The sequence below is a fragment of the Triturus cristatus genome, chromosome 4_2 (genome assembly GCF_964204655.1).
Source record: "Triturus cristatus chromosome 4_2, aTriCri1.1, whole genome shotgun sequence".
Lineage (NCBI taxonomy): Eukaryota > Metazoa > Chordata > Amphibia > Caudata > Salamandridae > Triturus > Triturus cristatus.
In genome coordinates, this window is record NC_140586.1 from 823,681,413 (window position 1) to 823,702,335 (window position 20,923).

General features: G+C 48.8%; 1 protein-coding gene across 2 annotated transcripts; it reads left to right on the forward strand.

Annotated features, from left to right (window-relative positions):
* Window positions 1-646: 646 nt before the first annotated feature.
* Window positions 647-12,395, forward strand: LOC146835119 (Krueppel-like factor 4). 2 transcript variants are annotated; one of them, XM_085602779.1, is made up of 3 exons: window positions 647-684; window positions 8,801-9,809; window positions 11,397-12,395. In XM_085602779.1, exons 1-3 carry the CDS (start codon window positions 682-684, stop codon window positions 11,570-11,572), a joined length of 1,188 nt encoding a protein of 395 aa, XP_085458905.1. In that variant the 5' UTR covers window positions 647-681; the 3' UTR covers window positions 11,573-12,395. The 2 variants fall into 2 exon arrangements, with proteins under 2 accessions (XP_085458905.1, XP_085458904.1); XM_085602778.1 differs by lacking the exon at window positions 647-684 and adding an exon at window positions 1,590-1,815.
* Window positions 12,396-20,923: the final 8,528 nt, after the last annotated feature.

Below are 20,923 nucleotides of genomic sequence, written 5' to 3' on the forward strand. Positions count from 1 at the left end.
TGTGTATCCGTGTGTGTGCAGTGGGTGTGTGAACTCAGTGACATGAGAAGTGCAGTGCGCCCTGTTGCATGACCGGTGCAGCGCGCTTTTGTCATGGGATGTCATGGCGTATCATCCGTAGAGAGTGTGTGTCCGTGTGCGTGCAGTGGGCGCGCAGACTGGGTGACATGAATAGAGCTGTGCGCCCTCTGGCATGGGGTGTGATCCATAGTGTGTGTGTGTCTGTGTGCGTGCAGTGGACGTGCAGACTGAGTGACATGAGAAGTGCAGTGCGCCACAGTTATCAAATGTCATTCGTGGATTGTGGGTAGTTGGGGGGCGGGGGGGGGGGGCTTCAGTGTGCGCAGATCTTCTCTATACAGTCGTGTGTGCCCGTGTGCGTGCAGTGGGCATGCGGACTGAGTGGCAAGAGATGTGCTGTGCGCCCTATGGCATGGGGTGTCATAGAGTGTGTGGGGGGGGGGCTTCAGTGTGCGTGAGACCGTCTCCATCCATACAGTGGTGTGTGTCCGTGTGCGTGCTTGCGCGCGGGCCCCGGTGTGTAGGTTTTTATGAGTGTGTGATACACCCGTGGAGATATAATACACGCCGGTCCAACTGTAACATCACGTGCATTTCGCTACTCAGTGAGAGGGGCAGACACTCAAAACACCAGCGAAGCCAGAGTCAGTCGCGTGAGTGATGGTGAGTGAAACAGTGCACTTTGTACAGGGACAGAGCAAGAGGAGAGTGAGTGAATTACAGCACCCGGTCACTCTGGGGAGTACTGGCGTACATCACTCACTCTTACTGTCTCTGTCTCTCGCTCTGTCTCCCGGTGCGTCTCTAGCTCTCTCTCGGTCTCTTTCTTATGTTTCGCTCTTCCTTGCAAATATCTATCTATCTACCTATCTATATATCTATCGAGACCGAGATAATTAGACAGACTGATAGATAAATAGATAATAGACAGACAGACAGACAGACAGACAGACAGACAGACAGACAGATAGATAGATAGATAGATAGATAGATAGATAGATAGATAGATAGATAGATAGATAGATAGATAGATAGTATTTTGCCCTCCGCAAGGATGCACCTTTCCCTCTCTACCTGTCGCCCTCCCTCTTTATCTCTCCGCCCTCCTTCTCCCCCGCGCTATCTTCCCTTGCAATCTCCATTTCTCGCTTTGAAGCTCCGCTCCCGGTTCTCTTTCTCATCTCTGTCCCCTTGTCACTTTCTTCATACTAACTCCCTCCTATCTCTTACCATTCACACCTTTCCACTTGTTTGAGTCCCTCCCGCTCCTCACCTTTGACCCCTCCCCCTTTTTCTATTTTGTATGGAATTTATTGCCTCCTTGTACACTCTGTTGCAAGAAGACACCCCGCCCCCCCGCCCCCCCCCCCCCACACACACACACACTTCTTACCCGTAGAGGGGGCAGAACCCGTCCTTGAGGTGATTCAGGTGAGGGCTTTCATGAAGCGGAGTCCGCCTCCCAGGGCTAGCAGCCAATCCTGCTCCAAGCATTTCCATACGCACAGATCATCTGGCCAATCAGGGCTCGGGGGAGACATTAACAGGTCCTGCTGTCTGCTCACGCCTCACTAGTTGAAGCCAAAAAAGTTGTCCAAGAAAGTTTGCTCGCGGAGTCTGCGCTGCTGTTCTGGAAGGAGGTTTTGTGGGTGTCTGAGGCGGTGGCTGGGACCTCAACAGTGGAGTCCGGAGCCCCCGAGGATGACTGCGGCCGGGACTGAGGCCAGCTTGCCCTCCATCTCGTCCTTTGCCAGCCTCCTGCCCCTGCACGTCAAGCAGGCCGAGCTGCTGAATGTAAGTGCGCCCCGCGGAGAGCAGCGGAGCCCGGCGTCTCAAAGGACTGGGGGCCGCAGAGCCTGGCACCGCAGGGTGTGAGGCTAGCGCTTCCGAGAAGAGGGGTGGAGGGGCAGCAGAACCTGGCACTTCTGGGGCAGAAGGACAGAAGAGCCTGGCACCCCTAGGGCAGAGAGGCAGCAGAGCCTGGCACCCCTAGGGCAGAGAGGCAGCGGAGCCTGGCACACCTGACAGGAGGGTAGCAAAGCCTGGCACCGCTAACAGGGCCAGCACCGCCTGGCACTGCCCAGGAGAGGGGTGGGGGGCAGCAGAATCTGGCACCTCTGGGGCCGAGGGCCATCAGAGTTGGGCACGTCTCAGATAGAAGGGTAGCAGAACGTCTCAAATCAGAGAGAGGAGACATTGGCATATCCGAGGGAGCAGAGCCTGGTACACCTGAGCAGGAGGGCAGCAAAGCCTGGCAGATCTGAGGGACAAGGGCAGCAGAGCCTGGAGCCTGGGGAAAAGTGGGGCATTTAACCCTGTGGCTTCCGATGGCGGGGGGGGGGCAAAAGAGCCTGGCATATCTTGTGCAGCGGGGCAACAGACATTGGCTCCTCTGGAGCGCAGTGGCATCAGATACTTGCTCACTTGAAGCAGAGGGCAGCAGAGCCCGTGGCTCTCAGGCAGGAGGGAAGCAATGCTTGGTACATTTTGGGCAGAGGAGCTTCAGAGCATCTGAGCCTGGCACAACTGAGGCCCAGGGGCAGGAGAGCCCGTGGGTCCCAGAGAGGTGGCAGAGCCTGGCATATCTGGGGATTAGGGTATCTGAGTCTGGCACAACTGAGTCTCTGGGGAAGAGGGGCAGCGAGGCCCGTAGCTATCGTCCAGGTGGGCATAAGCGCTCCCGGGCATAGGGGCATTGAAGCCGGGCACCCCTAGGGAGAAAGAGGCGGACACCGCTGGCCAGTGTGTCAATGGAGACTGAAAGTGCCTGGCCCACGGGGTTCGAGGAGCTGCAGCCAGGCTCTAATGCCCCTCTCATGCCCTTCCGCCTGGGTTTACAGGACGAGGGGCAATAGAGCCTGGCTGTCACTCGGGATTAGAGGGCAAGAAAGACTGGGCAATTAGTTTTGGAAAGATGTGGGTTACATGAAAGAATGTGTTTAACATCATTATAATGAAACGATTTTTAGAGGTTGCTTTTAGAAAATTAGACCTGTCGTTGTATTTGCTCGTTAAATATACCTAGTGTCAGTATGTGCATTTCCAAGTCCGAATGTGGGCGTGTGTATAATGAACCAAGTAGGACATTTCTCAATGTATGAACATATCTGTGCGAGCGCTGGCGTGTGGGCACGCACTGCTTATATTTTAGGCGCTACAAGGAAACTGTGAATAAGCGTTTGAGGCTGCATAGCATGCATGCATACGGCATGCATCGATGTAATGTATATGCACTCAGATGCACCTGCCTCTGTGCACATCTAGGTAGCCCTTTCCCTGCCTAACGTTTTCTCGGTCTGGGCAGCGCACGCCGGGTACAGCTCGGAGGGTTCGGTGCCTGCAACAGGCTGCCGGTGAGCACATGAAAAGCCCCGAGAGGACGCTCCCCGAGCGGAGCCGGCTGTGTGCGCAGATCCGTGTGTCTGTTGCGCTGTTTGTCTTTACAACAACCTGTTTTACTGGTTCCGTCGGGGATAATCCGCCCGAGTCAATGTTTGGCTACAAATGAACCCTCTCAAGAGCTGGGGCCGGAACGTGTCCCACTTAGCCCCCTCCACTCGCGGGATCCATCGGTGGCCTTCGCTCCGTAGGGCAGATCTCAGAAAATACCACCCTGCAGCCCCTCGCGACCGTGTCACACATAGGACTCGAAGAAATAGTGCGTTTGCCCAGGAGCACGCAATTTGGTTGAGCGGTGAAGCCGAGATTAGGACGTGGCTCTCAGGTTTCCACGGCCATTTAACCGCCAGAGCGCATTGCGGAGGTCTAGCGGGCTTCCCGGAAGGGTGACAGTTGTGTATTTTTTCTGGTTAGTTTTGATAGTATTCTTATAAAGGTCTTGTGAGTTTGTTAAAATATCTTTATATGTTCTGTTATTTTCCAATCGAAGGTTATGATGAATATTATTAGCGTTACCGCGATAAAGACCTGGGCACCAAAAGATAAAGTGATTTGCACACGTCACACAATTTGTGAAAGCGCGTGCGCCAGGACGAGAACCCAAGTCTCTCCTTCCACACATTGATGGTCTCATGAGGTCCAGTGAGTGTGCTCCAGTTCGAGTGGTCTGCGCCCTTCACTTGACTGCTGGTAGTCAGTCACTGGGCACTCGGTGTAGTCCTTGAAAGCGCGCGAATGTGTGGACGCCTCTGGTCAGTGAAGCTTGGGTGTTTACTGGGCCGGCGTCTGGCTGCAGTGTCTGAGTTTGTTAAATTATATTCAGGGATCAGTGAATTGTCTCTATTTCCTGTGGTCTGTTCCTGGTGCTCGCCCGGTCCTTCTGAAGTTCTGCTCTGACCACCGAGCGCGTTGAGTTTATTAGGTCTGTCTCTGGTGTTGCTCGCTGGATTTTAAAAGGTCGTCGCTGATGGGTGAAGCCTCATGTTTATTACTCTTTTTCTGGGGCTGCTCGCGAAGTTTTACGTGGTCTGCTCAGGTCGGGAAACGTCGTGGTAGGAAGTCAGTTTCTGGGGGAGACCTTTGTGTTTTGTGAAGTGCTTCTACGAGTTCTGCAGTTTGCTGTGGCTGCTTACCATGGCGGTTTTGGACTGTTTGTCTGTTTTTGCCTTTTCTTGAACGTCGGTCGCTAGTTTTGTTCTCTGTTTGGCTGTTTTCCTTTTCTTGAAGGTTGGGCACTAGTTAGTTGTGCGAATTTTAGAAACAAAAGCTAATACAGCACACCCATAGTATATGTACAGAGTAATATGGACCACTAGTCATTTAAAGTCAAAGAAGTAATTTCACAGCTTATGAAGTCATGGATGGCAATCCAAAGCCCAGCAAGGTTTGATGAACGGTCCACGAGATGTCGGTAGAACACGTTCTTTTTATTTCCTTAAGAAATCAATATTGCAGATAGAACACAGCCCACACGTGTTTCGCCAGCACTGGTCAGTACCAAAGACTTTCTCAAGGCTAACAATCAAGCGTATACTAATGATATAGGGGCATATCAACAACAACCGGCGATAATTATCGCTCAGCGCTCTTAGCGTGAGGATAATTATCGCCGGCTAGCGTGAATTTTTATCGCTGAGATAGCGTGCTATTAGCAGCGCTTATCTCAATAGCGATAAAAATCTACACGCTAACAGGCTAACGTGAGATTATCGCTGGAAACCCAGCGTTAATCACACGTTACCTTGTTGATAGGGACAGGCAAACTTAGCCATGATATCCTCCTTCCATAGGATATCATGGCTAAGTCTGAAAATTAGCAGACGTAAAAAAGCAGCGTTAACCGCGGTTAGCGCTGCTTTTTTTGTCTCTAACAGGGTTAGCGACATTCTTGATAATAGGAGAAATGTCGCTTAGCGACATTTCTCCTATTATTTTACTCTGGAACGCCCCCTTTGCATCTCATTAGAGATGCAAGGGGAAGCGTAGAGTAAAAGGGTGCTAACATGCAAATTTGCGTGTTAGCACCCTGTTGTTGATAGGGCGCTAGTTTTATCTCTGCTTTTTTGGCTTTTAAAGCCAAAAAAGCAGAGATAAAGCCCTTGTTGATATGCCCCATAGTTCTTGTAAACTGGTGAAAAAGGTCCAGAACAATCAGTACATATATCATGTATGGTCCACACCATGTAAGAGACTAAGGTCAGGGCGATCTTACATGTCGAACAAGTAAAATGACCAAAAGTAAGGTCAGGGAATACGCATCCCGGTCATATTGCGTCAATAACTGCAAATCTTGAAAGTTGCACGGAGTAGTATAACTGGCCACGCATGCTAACGCTCGTAAGTGTCTGTTCCTTCTGGGGGTGAGTGTTCTCTGTTTGGCTGTTTCTTGAACGTTGGGCGCTAGTTTTGTGGTCTGATCCTTCTGGTGGTGAATGGTCTTTCTTTGGCTATTTTGCATTTTGTTGAACGTTGGGCGCTAGTTTTGTGGTCTGTTTCTTCTGGTGGTGAATGGTCCCTCTTTGGCTGTTTTGCATCTTCTTTAACATTGGGCGCTAGTTTAGTGGTCTGTTCCTTCTGGTGGTGAATGGTCTTTCTTTGGCTATTTTGCATTTTGTTGAACGTTGGGCGCTAGTTTTGTGGTCTGTTTCTTCTGGTGGTGAATGGTCCCTCTTTGGCTGTTTTGCATCTTCTTTAACATTGGGCGCTAGTTTAGTGGTCTGTTCCTTCTGGTGGTGAATGGTCTTTCTTTGGCTATTTTGCATTTTGTTGAACGTTGGGCGCTAGTTTTGTGGTCGGTTTCTTCTGGTGGTGAATGGTCCCTCTTTGGCTGTTTTGCATTTTCTTGAACGTTGGGCGCTAGTTTTGTGGTCGGTTTCTTCTGGTGGTGAATAGTCCCTCTTTGGCTGTTTTGCATTTTCTTGAACGTTGGGCACTAGTTTTGTGGTCTGTTCCTTCTGGTGGCGAAAGGTCCATCTTTGGCTGTTCTCCCTTTCTTGAACTCAGCTCTAGTTTGGGTGGTCTGTTCCCTCTGGTGGTGAATGATGGCGATGTTAGCTAGCCCCGTTAATGTTCTCACCTTCGGCTGCTCTGCTCCCTACACTGTTGGGCTGTTGCTGATTTTTTACTGGTCAGTGAATGTCACCGTGCTCTTGGCGACTTCTTTCTCTATTTTAATATTATGCCATTTTTACAGTCTGGCTAAACTCTCTTTTTTGAGAGATGAGCTCCGTCTACTCTCAGATTGTCATGCACCTGAAGGGTTCGGTTCATGTTTTCTCTTGTTTGAGGGTGTGCTGCCTGTGGTGATAGGTGGCTGCAGCTACTCACAGCCTGGTGACAACCTTCCCATTATTAAGATGGTCTGCTCCATTCACTGATAGGATGTGGGTCTCTCAAAGAAAGCTCAGTGAAAGTCATTTCTGGGTGGTGTGTTACTCATAGTGATTTACCAAGGTTGTGAACAGAGGTGTTGCACAGATTGGTGAATGTTGATCTTATTTCAGTGGCCCATTCGCTTTTATGGTGATTTACCAAGGTTTTGCACAGGTTGTTGACTATGATGGTTTTGCTAGACTTAGCACATGTTCTCCTGTTTGAGTGGTCCCCATAGTTTGATATGTCGATTATGATGGTTTTGCAAGGCTTGGTTCATGTTCCCCTGTTTGAGTGGTCTGCTCCTGTTTATTGGAGGCATCATTAGTCTCCTATGGTTCAGCACATGTTTTTCTGTTTGGGTAGTGTACATAGTTTGATTTGTTGGTTATTTTTGCAAGGCTTGGTTCATGTTCCCCAGTTTGAGTGGTCTGCCCCTTTTTATTGCATGCATCATTGGTCTCCTATGGTTCAGCACATGTTCTTCTGTTTGGGTAGTGTACATAGTTTGATTTGTTGGTTATTTTTGCTAGTCTTGGTTCATGTTCCCCTGTTTGAGTGGTCTGCTCCTGTTTATTGGAGGCATCATTGGTCTCCTATGGTTCAGCACATGTTCTTCTGTTTGGGTAGTGTACATAGTTTGATTTGTTGGTTATTTTTGCTAGTCTTGGTTCATGTTCCCCTGTTTGAGTGGTCTGCCCCTTTTTATTGCATGCATCATTGGTCTCCTATGGTTCAGCACATGTTCTTCTGTTTGGGTAGTGTACATAGTTTGATTTGTTGGTTATTTTTGCTAGTCTTGGTTCATGTTCCCCTGTTTGAGTGGTCTGCTCCTGTTTATTGGAGGCATCATTGGTCTCCTATGGTTCAGCACATGTTCTTCTGTTTGGGTAGTGTACATAGTTTGATTTGTTGGTTATTTTTGCTAGGCGTGGTTCATGTACCCCTGTTTGAGTGGTCTGCTCCTGTTTATTGCAGGCATCATTGGTCTCCTATGGTTCAGCACATGTTCTTCTGTTTGGGTAGTGTACATAGTTTGATTTGTTGGTTATTTTTGCAAGGCTTGGTGCATGTTCCCGTTTGAGTGGTCTGCCCCTTTTTATTGCATGCATCATTGGTCTCCTATGGTTCAGCACATGTTCTTCTGTTTGGGTAGTGTACATAGTTTGATTTGTTGGTTATTTTTGCTAGTCTTGGTTCATGTTCCCCTGTTTGAGTGGTCTGCTCCTGTTTATTGCAGGCATCATTGGTCTCCTATGGTTCAGCACATGTTCTTCTGTTTGGGTAGTGTACATAGTTTGATTTGTTGGTTATTTTTGCAAGGTTTTGTGCATGTTCCCCAGTTTGCGTGGTCTGCTTCATGTGATTGTAGACCTTGCTGGTCTGATACGGTTCAGTGAATGTTGTTCTGCTGTTTGGGTGGTCTGCTCCCTTTAATTGCAGGCATTGATGGGCTCATAAGATGCATGGACTTGTCTCCTGTTTGAGAGTTCTGCTCCCTTTAATTATTGCTTGTGATGGCTGTGCAAGGTTCAGTGAATGTTTTTCTCTTTGAGTGGTATGCTGTCTTTCATTGTAGGTACTGGTGGTCTCATATGGTTCCCTGAATGTTCTCCCTTTTGAGAGTTCTGCTCCCTTTGATTATTGATTGTGATGGTTGTGTAAGGTTCAGTGAATGTTTTTCTCTTTGATTGATCTGCTGCCTTTCATTGCAGGTACTGATGGTTCTCATTAGGTTCAGTGCATGTTCTCCTGTTTGCCTGGTCTGCTCCCTTTGATTGTTGGTTATGATGGTTTTGTAAAGTTCATTGAATGTTCTCTTTGAGGGATCTGTTGCCTTTCGGTGCAGGTACTGGTGGTTCTCATAAGGTTCAGTGCATGTTCCTCTGTTTGTCTGGCCTGCTCCCTTTGACTGTAGTTCTTGATGTTTTTTCAGTGCTCAGTGAATGCTCTTCTATTGTTTGGGTGAATGCCGTCTCTGATCTCCCTCTCTTCTCTCTTACACCAGGAGATGGCCATGGAACAGTCCCTCAGAAGTGACCCCAGGTGTTCAATGATGGAAGGTTCAGCCATCAAGAAGGAGGACGACGACTTGGGCAAGTTTGTGGACTTGGATTTTATTTTGGCCCACACCACAGCTGCCCAAAATGGGGGCAATGCTTCACATGGTGGTACCTACCCGTTGCCTGAGACGCCAGAGAGCTGCAGCACCACCTATGACAGCGACGGGTCCTCCTACCCTACGCCCAAGTATGGGGCCAGCAGCTTTGCAGGAAGCCCCCACCACAGCTATGTGGCAGAGCTCCTGACCCCAGACATGCCCAACCTAGACATGCCACCAGACTACAGCCTGAAGACCACCATGCAACGGCGAGAGTACACAGAGCTCAGGGGCGTGGGCACCATGGGCCACCCAGGCCCGCGGCCCATGTCCATGGAGCACCTTCAACATCTGGGGGCCCACAAGATCAAGAAGGAGCACCCCGAGCAGTCCTGCATGCTGGGCCTCGCCCCATCACCCACTTCAGAGTGCATGGTGGACCAGAAACCTGGCTTGATCCACATGCACGGACAGCTCCACCCGGGCCACCCGTTCGCCCTTCACCGAAGTGGCCCCACCACACCCACCGAGGATATGGTGCCTACTGACTGCCATGTTATGAGCGAGATACACTGCCACCCCCACATGCCCGTGCCCCAGCACTACCAGATGGCCGCCCCCTACCCTCCCCACTACACAGGCCAGCACGCGGCCCAGTTTCACGGACAGTTCAGTATGTACCGGGACCCCCTGAAAGTCCACCACCAGGGCATCCACGGTATGATGCTCACCCCGCCCTCCTCGCCCATGCTGGACTACTTCCCTGCCATGAGTGCCCCGGAGGACTGCAAACCCAAGAGGGGGCGCCGGTCCTGGGCCCGCAAGCGGACGGCTACCCACAACTGCGAGTATCCCGGATGTGGCAAGACCTACACCAAGAGCTCGCACCTGAAGGCCCACATGCGTACCCACACAGGTAAGGACAGCTCGCCGCTTGCGTCATCGCCCCGGGAGATGTGCTAACCTAGTTAGAAGCACTTAATGATACAGTGCCCACTGCGAGTCACCCTTAATTGCATGTTAGTGCAGGGACACACTGCAGGATTACCTCTTGCAGCAGGCAGCTATTATGGACTGTCTCCAACGCAGCCTTCCTCTAGCAGAAACCTTGTGTGTGCTTCGTCATCTCACCAACAGAAGCTGTGTGAGCTTGGGAGGGAGCACTTCACGTGCCCACAGTGCAACCTCTCCCCCTCCACCCCCCCCCCCCAGCAGAAACCTGGTGTGCACCCCTCATCTGACCACAAGAAGCATTGTTACCGGGAGGGTGGAGGGAGTACTCCGCATGCCCGCTGTGCTACCCCCTCCCCCCCCCCCTCCAGCAGAAACCTGGTGTGCACCCCTCATCTGACCACTAGAAGCAGTGTGAGCATGGGAGGGGATACACCACCTGACCGCAGCTCCCCCCCCCCCCCCTCTAGCAGAAACCTGGTGTGCACTCACCATCCGCTCACCATCTCACCACCAGAAGCAGTGTGTGCCAGGGAAAGTAGAAGGGGCACACCACGTGTCCTCAGGGCAACACCCCTCTAGCAGAAACTATCTCACCACCAGAAGCAGTGTGAGCCCGGGAGGGCGCACACCTCCTGCCCGCAACCCCCCCCCCCCCCACCCCCAGAAACCTGGTGTGTACTCACCACCTCACCACCAGAAGCAGTGTGAGCCCGGGAGGGCGCACACCAGATGCGTGCAGGGGACAAACATGGCTGCCAGGTGGCTGCAAGACAGGTGTCACCTTCAGATGCTCCTGCTTTTCAGCACACAGCACTCTGGGATCTGGAGGCCCACACTTATAATGCCAATGCAAAGGGTTTTAGGATTAAAGAGAGTTAGGAGAGGCTCAAGGTGTCGGACATGACGTAGGCCACTTAGCAGCGCAGGCTGTGTTTTTTAACATTAGTACGACAACACACTTTTTTAGAACATAGCAGCTTGAGGTTTATGTCCTCGCACTATTCTCAGACATCACATGCCATACATATCGTTGTTTAGTTAGGAGTAGCCAATAAGTCTGAATCCTTAAATTGCCTCTTTGACAATAATCTAGGGCATCCTTTCTATTCTGAGAAAGTAGCCACTGTAAAGAGTACCCCAGAATGACCGGGCTCCCCTTCATGCCTCTTTTCCTGTGGTGATCTCTCCTACCCTAGTTCCACCTTTTCTTATCCCACTCTGAGCTGTGAGATGTGCTTAGGGCACATGCGAAACGCTATATAAAAAAGTCTACCATAACTGTCCTGAGGCTCGCCCCAGAGGGGGCGAGCCGACATTTAAGGAGGGCCACGGCGGGACTGGGCATGTTTCAAGATGGCGGGCCATTTTCAAACGATGCCGCTTTCTAAGTGTCCCTTCCTTTAGGTATCCGTGTTCCTCCAGTGGCTTTCTTCAGTCTGTTGTGAGGTTCTAACCTTTTCCGTTTGATGTGTCTGCGCAGTATTCTTTTCTGTGTATCTTGTCATGTACATTGAAAGTAACCCCAGACCTCCTTTTTCTCTCATCGCAGGCGAGAAGCCCTACCACTGCAACTGGGAAGGCTGCGGCTGGAAATTCGCCCGCTCCGACGAACTCACTCGCCATTACCGCAAACACACTGGCCACCGGCCCTTCCAGTGCCATCTCTGCGAGCGGGCCTTTTCTCGGTCTGACCACCTGGCCCTGCACATGAAGAGGCACATGTGAGCCAAGCCGGGGCGCACGAACATGTACAGAACAAGGGCGCGTGCACATGTACAGAACCAGGGCGCGTGCACATGTACAGAACCGGGGCGCGTGCACATGTACAGAACCGGGGCACGTGAACATGTACAGAATTAAATAAAAAAGACTCTTAAGGGACTGGGAAAGGGCCGATCTCATCGGATGTACAGAGCTAGAAATGTTCTCTAAATATATCACGAAAAAAACGACTGAGGATTATATTTATGAAGATTTGTAATATTTTCTTACTGTTAAGAATGTTTTAAATAATAAACACGTGTACAAAGATATCTATAAAGGCACAAAAAGACAGTATTTAAGAGGCACATGTCAATTAATTAAATCGTTCGTGGCGACAATATATTATTTAAAATTGTAAAGAGCTTGTAAATGAAATGGAGTTCCTGGGGCCCCTCTGCCCCCGGCCCTCAAGTTAAATGTTGATGTTACGTCTTGCACGTCACTTGAGTGAAAGTTTGTGAAGAAGATTTCTTCGAACGTGTACTTTTTTATCTGCAGTTTTTTTTTATATAAAGAGGGGGGCGTGCGTGTATGCATGCGGAAATGGATAAAAACAAGCATATATTTTTTATTTTTGGACACTCAGCCGATTCAAAACTGCCCATCATCTTTTATTGCCAGTTTCCATGTGTGAAGTGTTACTTTGCCATTTTTGTAATCTTTTTTTTGTAAATCACTACATGAATTATTCCCATGGCTCTACCAAAGGGTTAATGTGTCAGGTACTAGCGGAACTGCCTTTTTTGTATGAAGTTGTAAAATAAATGCTGTTCAGAAAACTTTATATTCACGTATCTATCTATCGTTTGTGTGCTTCTGTGTGTCTATCAAGACAACATCCCACCAATCAAAAATCTGGTTCCAGAGGATACAATGAGTCCCAAAGAACTGTAATATGTAAGAAAGGGATTCCCTAAACTCAGGAAGAATGTATACATATTTGCACTATGACGTTGGTATGTTTTTGTTCTTTTTTGTTCTTGTTTTGGTGAATTCATCTGCTGTGCATCGGTAAAAGGCTCCTGCTCTCAACATGTGGATAACGAAACAAGCCTTTTAGAGCGCTTCATCAGGGTGCTATGACGCCTTCTCTGAAACCCCACAAATACCCAACCAGGGACGCTCCCTGAAGGCACCTACAACCTGCTGCTCAATGGTGTGTGGGTAGCACTCATCTCCAGAGGCGTGGGCTGGAGTTACACTGCAGGGCTGACTGACGTTTCATCCTCCAGGTGTGGACTTAGAAGGGAGAGGAAAGAGTTGAATCCTTTCTGTTGGGTGTTGAAAGCAGGGCTCGAGTCGGGGTACCACGCGGGTGGACGGCGTCCCCCCACTTATTTTACCAGGTTTTAACGGGTGGATGCCGTACCCCCTGCCCAAAAGCTGGACTTAACTCTTTGGCATCATTGCGGGGCCCGTTGCCAAGAACAGCACAAACATGCCCAACAATGTAATGCCGGACGATTTCTTTTCGCCAGTCGTGAAAGCAAACTCTGTCACCAAAGAAGCCGTTCCACAAACGGCAAGATCTCCTGACATACTGCAGAGCTCGAACGAGAAGCTACACGAAGAAGTATTGGGCCTGACATCTGAGAGACACTCCCACTGCGGGGGGATTAAACGCAGCCTCCGCGAGGTAGGGTGCAGACCACCTTTCATCTAAAGGCATATGAATACCCATGAGATTCCTGTTGTGACGTCACTTCCGGTGACAGCGTCCCCCCACTTCTCGTCACTTCCGGTGACAGCGTCCCCCCACTTCTTTTTTTAGGACTTGTGCCCTGGTTGAAAGGCATGCCCCCGGCCTCACCTTCTGCAAGCTGCGGTCATCTGTTGTGTTCTTCAGAAACCCCGGGTAGTTCCCAAGATGTTTTGGGTGGAGAGAAGCTTCGTATTATGGAGCACCGTACAACACCACCGACACTCCAAATCTGCTCACCTCCAAAGTTTGTTTTTCCTAGCAAAAGAGCTGCTCTCCACCTAAAGTGTGTGTGTGTGTGTGTGTGTGTGCAGTAGCGACCGGCAACATTAAAATGTGGTGAGGCCCAATGCTCGGAAAACTCACTATGTATGTGTTGCATTTGCTGGCACACAGGGTCTGGTTGCGGTCTCTCTTCTCCTGGCTCTCTCCTCGGCGGTGACTAGGGGCAGAACGGGAAGGACTTCCTTCCTTGTGCAAAGTGAAACCAACCAATCCTGGAGCTGCACTCATTTAGAGGCATGCTGGCCTGCCCCTGCAATCTTTTGACTGTTTCTCAGCCCTGGGATTGCAGGCTCTGAAGATCGCGTGTCACATTGGCCAGCTCTAGACAGCCGGCCAATCTGACATGCGCACTGGCAGGGGCTGAAGTAATAGTACAATTGCAATAATCAGCCTCGCTCCCTGCCTGCAACACACAATATAATGGTATTTATAACCATTTTATTAATGTGGGCCTGCTGCGCTAACAGCAAGTGGGGCGATGCGCTTCCACCATAATGGAGGAGAGGTGTGTGGGTGTGTTTTTCTCAGGGGGGGGGAGGGGTTCAGGTGTGTAGGTCCCTCCTGTGCAGCTAAACATACTTGATTCAAGTGGGAGCTCATGTCTAAACAATGCATACATGTACTGCGGAAATGACTGTAAAATAGTGATGTCTGTAAATTAAATTGAACACGTTTTAAGCAAATTGCAAGCTCCTGTGAAGCAGAGCTGTCGCCCGGACGTGTAAGACCCGCTGTTGTACAAACAACAAAGAAGCCTCATTGGAAAGAACCTGTGTCAGTCAGACATCATCGTGGGCGGGGCTTGTCTTCGAGGTCTGGTAATGGAGTAACCTGCACCCCTCCCTCCACCTGAGCCCGCCCCACCTGCTTTATTTTGGAAATGCCCCGGAACAGCAGCATGGCTTGTGAGTCACAGCTGATGTAGCGCTAAGTACACAGGAGCGGAGCGACAGGTACTGCTTGGCGCTGCGTGGGGCAGGGAAGCCCTGGCCCCTGTCGGGAGAGCCTCGTGCAGGGATTGTGGTGAGGAGAAGGAGAGGGGGTGACTCATTACATTTTCCTTGGAGGCAATCAAGAGTTAACCGCACCTTTAGCCAATATTCAGATCACACCAGCTGTTTCTGGCCTCGCCTTGCTCCTGGGCGCTCCTGTTCGGTGCGCCTGCCGGCCCCATGACAAACAGGCCACATCACGGCCTATTTCTCGAGTCACACAGGCCGGACTGGGAACCCGAAGCCGCTCTGGCAAGTGTTGTCAGACCTGCCCCCGTACGGTGCATAGCGAGCGCAGCGGGTGAGCCTGCCCAATACAAGACGGGCTTGGGGGTTCTTGCCCCAAGAAAATTTGGGAAAAGATGGTGCACTCGACAAAACATTTGTCATTGTATATTCAATTGTATGAGCTTTTAAAGCATAGTAAGGGATGACCTTACCGTGCACCAGGATACCACAGTCTTTGTTGGGGCGCTTCAATGAGTCCCTCACTGTCACCCTCCAACAGCGCCATTCCCTCTCCATAGTCCCTCGCTCACATGTATTTCATTTGTTTTATAGCTCCTCTTATACCAGTGAGGGGTGTCGGAGCACTTTACATCACACACACATAGAGACAATGAATCATACATACATGTGTAAATCAGTGTATAGGATATGTTGCATAGGGGACTACAGGGTGTAGGATGCGCACGTCACTCATACTTGAGGGCACTTTGTAAGAGTGCTTGGTCTGGAGAAGCACAGACTCAGGATTCAGAACTGACACAGTGGTTAGAGTTGACTTTAATAATAATCACATAAAATATTGTTCTTTGATACCAATGGTACATGTTCTTCGCAGCGGGCATATTAGCTTAGATGAGTCAAAACTGCCACTCGACAAAACTCCCATCTCTCTCCAGCAGGTACATTAATCACGAGAGTTAACTTTTTTTGTTGCCTGAAAACTGTTAAATCTAGAAGGAATTTTGCAGGGCTTTTACTGCTGACTGCTACAACACCGCCCCCCCCTAACAAAACCAGCCCCCCCCCCCGCACTTCCAGCCTCCCGGGGTAAAGCCTGACGCCCGGCCAGTCCTGCCGTGGAGTCACACATACATCTGAAATGAGAACACCGTTAACTGGTGGGCCTCGCAGGCTCCTGGACTTGGAATGGTATTTATACCGCACTCCATTCCGTCAAAATTGAAATGAACACCTAAGTGTTAAAATAAAATGTGTTCCATAGACCTACTGCCGATATTTGGGGTCAGGGTGGGGTGTTTCTGTACAAATTTCAGCAAGATTGTCTCCAAATGCCAACTATAGAAACGCCCATAATTTGCTCACATTCGGACAATTGAATTAAAATTGCATTTATTTAGCACTTAACTACCCCTGGCGAGGCAAAGTTAATTTCGCAATAAATCAACCTACACAGTACTTAAATCTTCTTTCAACTTCTGCACTATGACTACTATTGCTACTTTTACCTTCCATAACAAACAACACCGATCAAAGCACCTTTTCACAGTTGCAATGAAGTGTCCTACAAAAATGACTGCCATGCAAGTCATCCACTCAGTAACAAGGAATGCGGGGCGAACAGCGATTCCACGGTATGAGCAGCCGGTTGCACACAAAGGGGCAGATTTACAAGCCCACTGCGCCACTTTTGCGGCACTTGTCCCGTGTTAAAAGTGACGCAAAAGTGGCGCAAGGGGCTTGTAAATCTGCCCCAAAGTATTTATTTATAAAAACAAAAGAAATACTTAAGATGCAGGCTTTTATATGTTTCTTTGCATCAGTTCAAAGGGACTTGGAACCAATATATTAAGGGCAACGGTTCATACTGGTTCTGTGGCTTTAAGTCCGAGTCCATGGAACACGCTTTGTATCTGCCCCACTAAGGGCTCCGCAAGTGACATCTCCGAAGATCTTTAAACGAGGCAAATATTCGATCCACCCGGGAAGCCATCAACCATTGTTTCAAGAATCAATCTCCTTCTTTTATTAGGGCCTTAATGAGATTGTGGGATCTTGCTTATAGCAGCCTGGGTTATTAATGTAACTAACTTATCAGGCGCATTTATTTAAAAACACTTTATTTATTGAAGATTAACGATCGACTGCTAAAATGGGTCCCAAAAGAATGGAAGCAATGTGTATTTTTTTATTTCTAATTGTAGAAATTGTCGAAGTTATTTTACAATGATTTAATGAATACAGTAAACGTATGTTGGTGTTTTAAATGGAAATATAGAAGTGCGGGTCCTGATCCTTTAAAGTGCCTGTTTGCTTCTGAGAAGTGATGCTACTATCCCAATACATGTACTGCAGCAGTGCTTAGAAGTGCAGGTACTCTCCCTTTTTGAAAAAAGTGCAGATCCTCAGTACCGGGCAGCACTTGCCCATTTAATGCACTAACACAAATCGACAAAGCAGGCGCTCAACCCACCGAGATATCGTTCTGCTTAACTGAGTGTGCATTTGTGCTCTGTCCTTGCACAGGTCAGGCTGTGTTTTTGCACTGCTGACCCCAGCCCTTCGCCGCCCTCAGGGCCGGGGGTGCGGGCCCCGTCCTCATTAGCTGGGAAGGAATTCGCCATCTAGAATGAAATGATGGGTGTGCGGCCTGGTGCGTTCCGTGCACCGGTCGGTGCAGCCGTACTGTTCGTCACCAGAACCACAGCTGCCTTGAGTAGGGAGGCTGCGGACATGTACCAAGGGGCAGGAAGGCGAGTGTTATTTATTGCTCAGACAGACATTAAAGATTCGCACTTTTTATGCCATGCACAAAACAAATGTAAAATGAGACAAAACTAATCAGATCGGAAAAAAAGGGTCATTTCTCTTCCTAACACAATGACGTGTGAGCAGCTGCAGCTGGCGGCTCTAAACGTGCAGCCACGCCCCCCAAAGTTGCAATAATATTCTCAGTTTATACAGCACGCTCGGCAGCCCGGGATTTAACAGCCCCAGTCACTATTGGGTGCCCCCCCCACCCCCCCCCCCCTATCACACAGCAGTGATCACAATGAAGCTGCACGGTTGTCTCTCGCAGAGACACAAACACACACTCTCTCGCTGCAGGTGTGATGTTACATACACGTACGTACACTCACTGCACGCACACATAGGGACACTATTTGCGGGTGTCGTGTTATGCGCGCGCGGCACGCGCACGCACTTTTATGTTCTTATACCGGCACGATACCCTCCCCCTCCAACAGCATAAAGAATACTACAGCGCCCTCCAGTGGTTAGAATGCAAATTCAAGCCACGCTTACTACCACCGAAGACACAGCACTAGTCCCAAGGCCGGCGTCCCTCGTCTTGACCTGGATTTGCTAAAGGTGCCACGCAACACTAGCCATGGGGTATTCTAGCCACGTCACACTATCCATGGGGTATTCTAGGCACGTCACACTATCCATGTGGTATTCTAGCCACGTCATACCATTCTAGCTCGCCTTGGTGAGTTTAGAGCACGGTAAAACATTGGGTGAAAGGGGGCAGCCAGTGGTTAATTTGTACCAAAAAAAAAGTGCCGGGGCTCTCGACGGGGCTCTCGACGGGAGGCAGCTCGCACCAGCCCATTTCTGCTGTTAGCGCCACCTAAAACATAACCAACTGCTAACCATGAAAGTGGGGAGAGGATTTGGCGTAATGGCCAGAGCTGCAGACTTCGGAGCTGGGGAACAACGTTCTGAGTCTCGGCGTTGCTCTTCATCCTGTGATTTTGAGAAATAATTTAGGGGCATATCAGCAACAACCGACGATAATTATCGCTAAGCGCACTTAGCGCTAGGATAATTATCGCCGGCTAACGTGGATTTCTATCGCTGAGATAGCGTGCTATTAGCAACGCTTATCTCAAATACGATAAAAAGCCTAGCGCTAACTGCCTAACGTGAGATTATCGCTGAAAACCCAGCGATAATCTCACGAAGTTTGGCGTTAGCTTGCTGATACGGACTCTCAAACTTAGCCACGATATCCCCCTTCCATAGGATATCATGGCTAAGTCAGTCCTGAAGCAGACGTAAGGAAAGTAGCGATAACATAGGTTATCGCTACTTTTCTTGCCGCTATGCTTCATAGCGTGGGGCTGGATGATAGGAGAAATGTCGCTTAGCGACATTTCTCCAGTCATGTCAGGTCAGGAACGCCCACTTTGTATCTCATTAGAGATGCAAAGCTGGGCATTAAGAATCCGGGCGCTAATGCAAGGTTTCACGCGATAGCGTGACCTTGCTAATTAGGCGATAAAATTATCACCGCTTTTCGCCCAAAAATAGACGCAAAAGCGGCAATAATTTTATATCGCCTCGTTGCTGATATGCCCCCAAGTCTCCCCGTAATTTAATGTGTTCTTAACTGGTGCTCACAAATAGCGCAGGTGCTGATGATTAAGTGCCAGTGCTGAGTACCGAAAACCACAGGCAGAAATTAAGCACTGTGGGCACCATATACCACAGAGTCCAAATTTGGTATGGAAAAGGCCGCTTTATTGAAAACAGGTGCACATTGCATCATAAACTTTAGGCTTTCTCCTTTAGAAAACGAGACCTCAACAATACACAAAAATCCTACCATCACTAAACCCCACCCCTAAAATACCCGCCCCCTTCATCTTTATCCGACAATATCCTAACTCCTACCCTGCTACTGATATTTTACTTTAACTTCTCCTACAGCTTAGCCTAACATCTATTACGATCTATCTACTTTCCTACTGCATAACATTGAATTTCCTTGTTTCATCCAGGTTTAACTTTTGGTTGACACCCTCAAATCTCCTACTCACCTATGGGTAACGAGTGAGCCGGGTACCACGTTCTAGACTTTCTCTGGAACCCCTGGTCGATGGCTCTGTGTTGCCAGATTGTAGGTGTGGAGGGGAGAACTAATCATTAGTCAATTATACATTACCATTACAGTCGCCCATGTTACTGAAGGAACACAGACTCCAGATCAAAGGTTAGTAAATTTATTAAGAAGCCAAGAAAAGCTGAACATAGAAACACCTCAAAACGAGGGTGTAAAAATACATGGGCACTCAAACAACACCAAATATACGAACGAAATGTAGGTGGTGCAGCATGCACAGGACGATCAATTCCAATATCGGTACGCAGAATATAATTGCCCCCTTCATTGGAGGTTCGTAGGTGAAAAGCATTAATCAGTCCCTACACTATCCTTTTGTGGCATCCCTACTTAGCATTTCCCAGGCAAGTTCCGGAAAAAGGTGTCAGCATGTGAAGGCTTTCTAAGAAGTGAACTCATGTTGAATGGGTCAAGTAGCATAAAGCTACAGAGCTCGTTCTAAGATACTCCCTCCGCTCAAGGCACGGCAGAAGTCCCCGGACTCTGGCCCTAACCCCAGCACAAAAATCATTGGTCGCACCCTTAATGACATCACAAGATCATCCCATCCAGCTAGACACCTCCTCGTAGGTAGCTTTCCATGCAGCAACGGTGCTTCCAGGCGCTTGCTGAATGACCTTAATTCCCAGGCCTTTTCCGGTGGGAAAGAACACCATCCCACATTATCAGTGTCGCTTGTTCAAATGTATCTTCACCTCCCTACGCCTAGCTCCTAAAACAAAGACATTCTTCTAACTAACAAAGATGCATTTCTCCATCCGCAACAAAAATGTGAGAAAGACAAATTCCACATGCACTTAAATTCCAATAAAATCTTTTAACATGAGAGTGAACAGGGAGAAATACAAGTTTAGGCCTACCAAATTCGGTCAACATAAGAACAATGCATAAGCTTTAAAAAGCACACGCATGAATACATCTTTAGATTCAACTCTTTACATAAGCACATTAAGATCATAAACGTTCGTTAGTTAGGAATTCACTTTTATACGTTGAGACTTCGTCTAAACCCAAGTAACTACAGGGTTAATTTCTCTGTTTCCATGAAAACTTAACACTACAATTTGCACGTTATTACAATACGCAATCTAATAACCAAATGTTAACATGACAAAGGCTTATATGTGTGTGGGTGCGTACTACTCATCATTATAATGCACCCCTACAAACGAAAGAGCAAAATCGCGCTCTATCATTCCATTCCTCTGATGACTACTGTGATCACCATCAATTTAATCTTCCTGCAGAAAGAACCAACCCAAAAAGAAGTTGTAGCCAGTTTTCCCTGACAAAACGTTTTTAGGTTCTTGACATTCTCATAGAGACTGTCCTGCAGCCTCTCTATTCTCCTAACTCGCTGTCTAAGAGAATTCTGAACCTTTCTCGATCTATGCCACTTATAAGCTCATACTGCTCCCAGCAAACGGATGACACAAACCACAACTATTATGATTGGCTTC

Excerpts from the sequence above, each read along its gene's own strand:
- LOC146835119 (XM_085602778.1), top strand. The coding sequence starts at position 1,723 with ATGACTGCGGCCGGGACTGAGGCCAGCTTGCCCTCCATCTCGTCCTTT. Across the intron at positions 1,816-8,800 it reads AGCAGGCCGAGCTGCTGAAT|GAGATGGCCATGGAACAGTC; the intron begins GTAAGTGCGCCC and ends CTCTTACACCAG. Across the intron at positions 9,810-11,396 it reads CCACATGCGTACCCACACAG|GCGAGAAGCCCTACCACTGC; the intron begins GTAAGGACAGCT and ends CTCTCATCGCAG.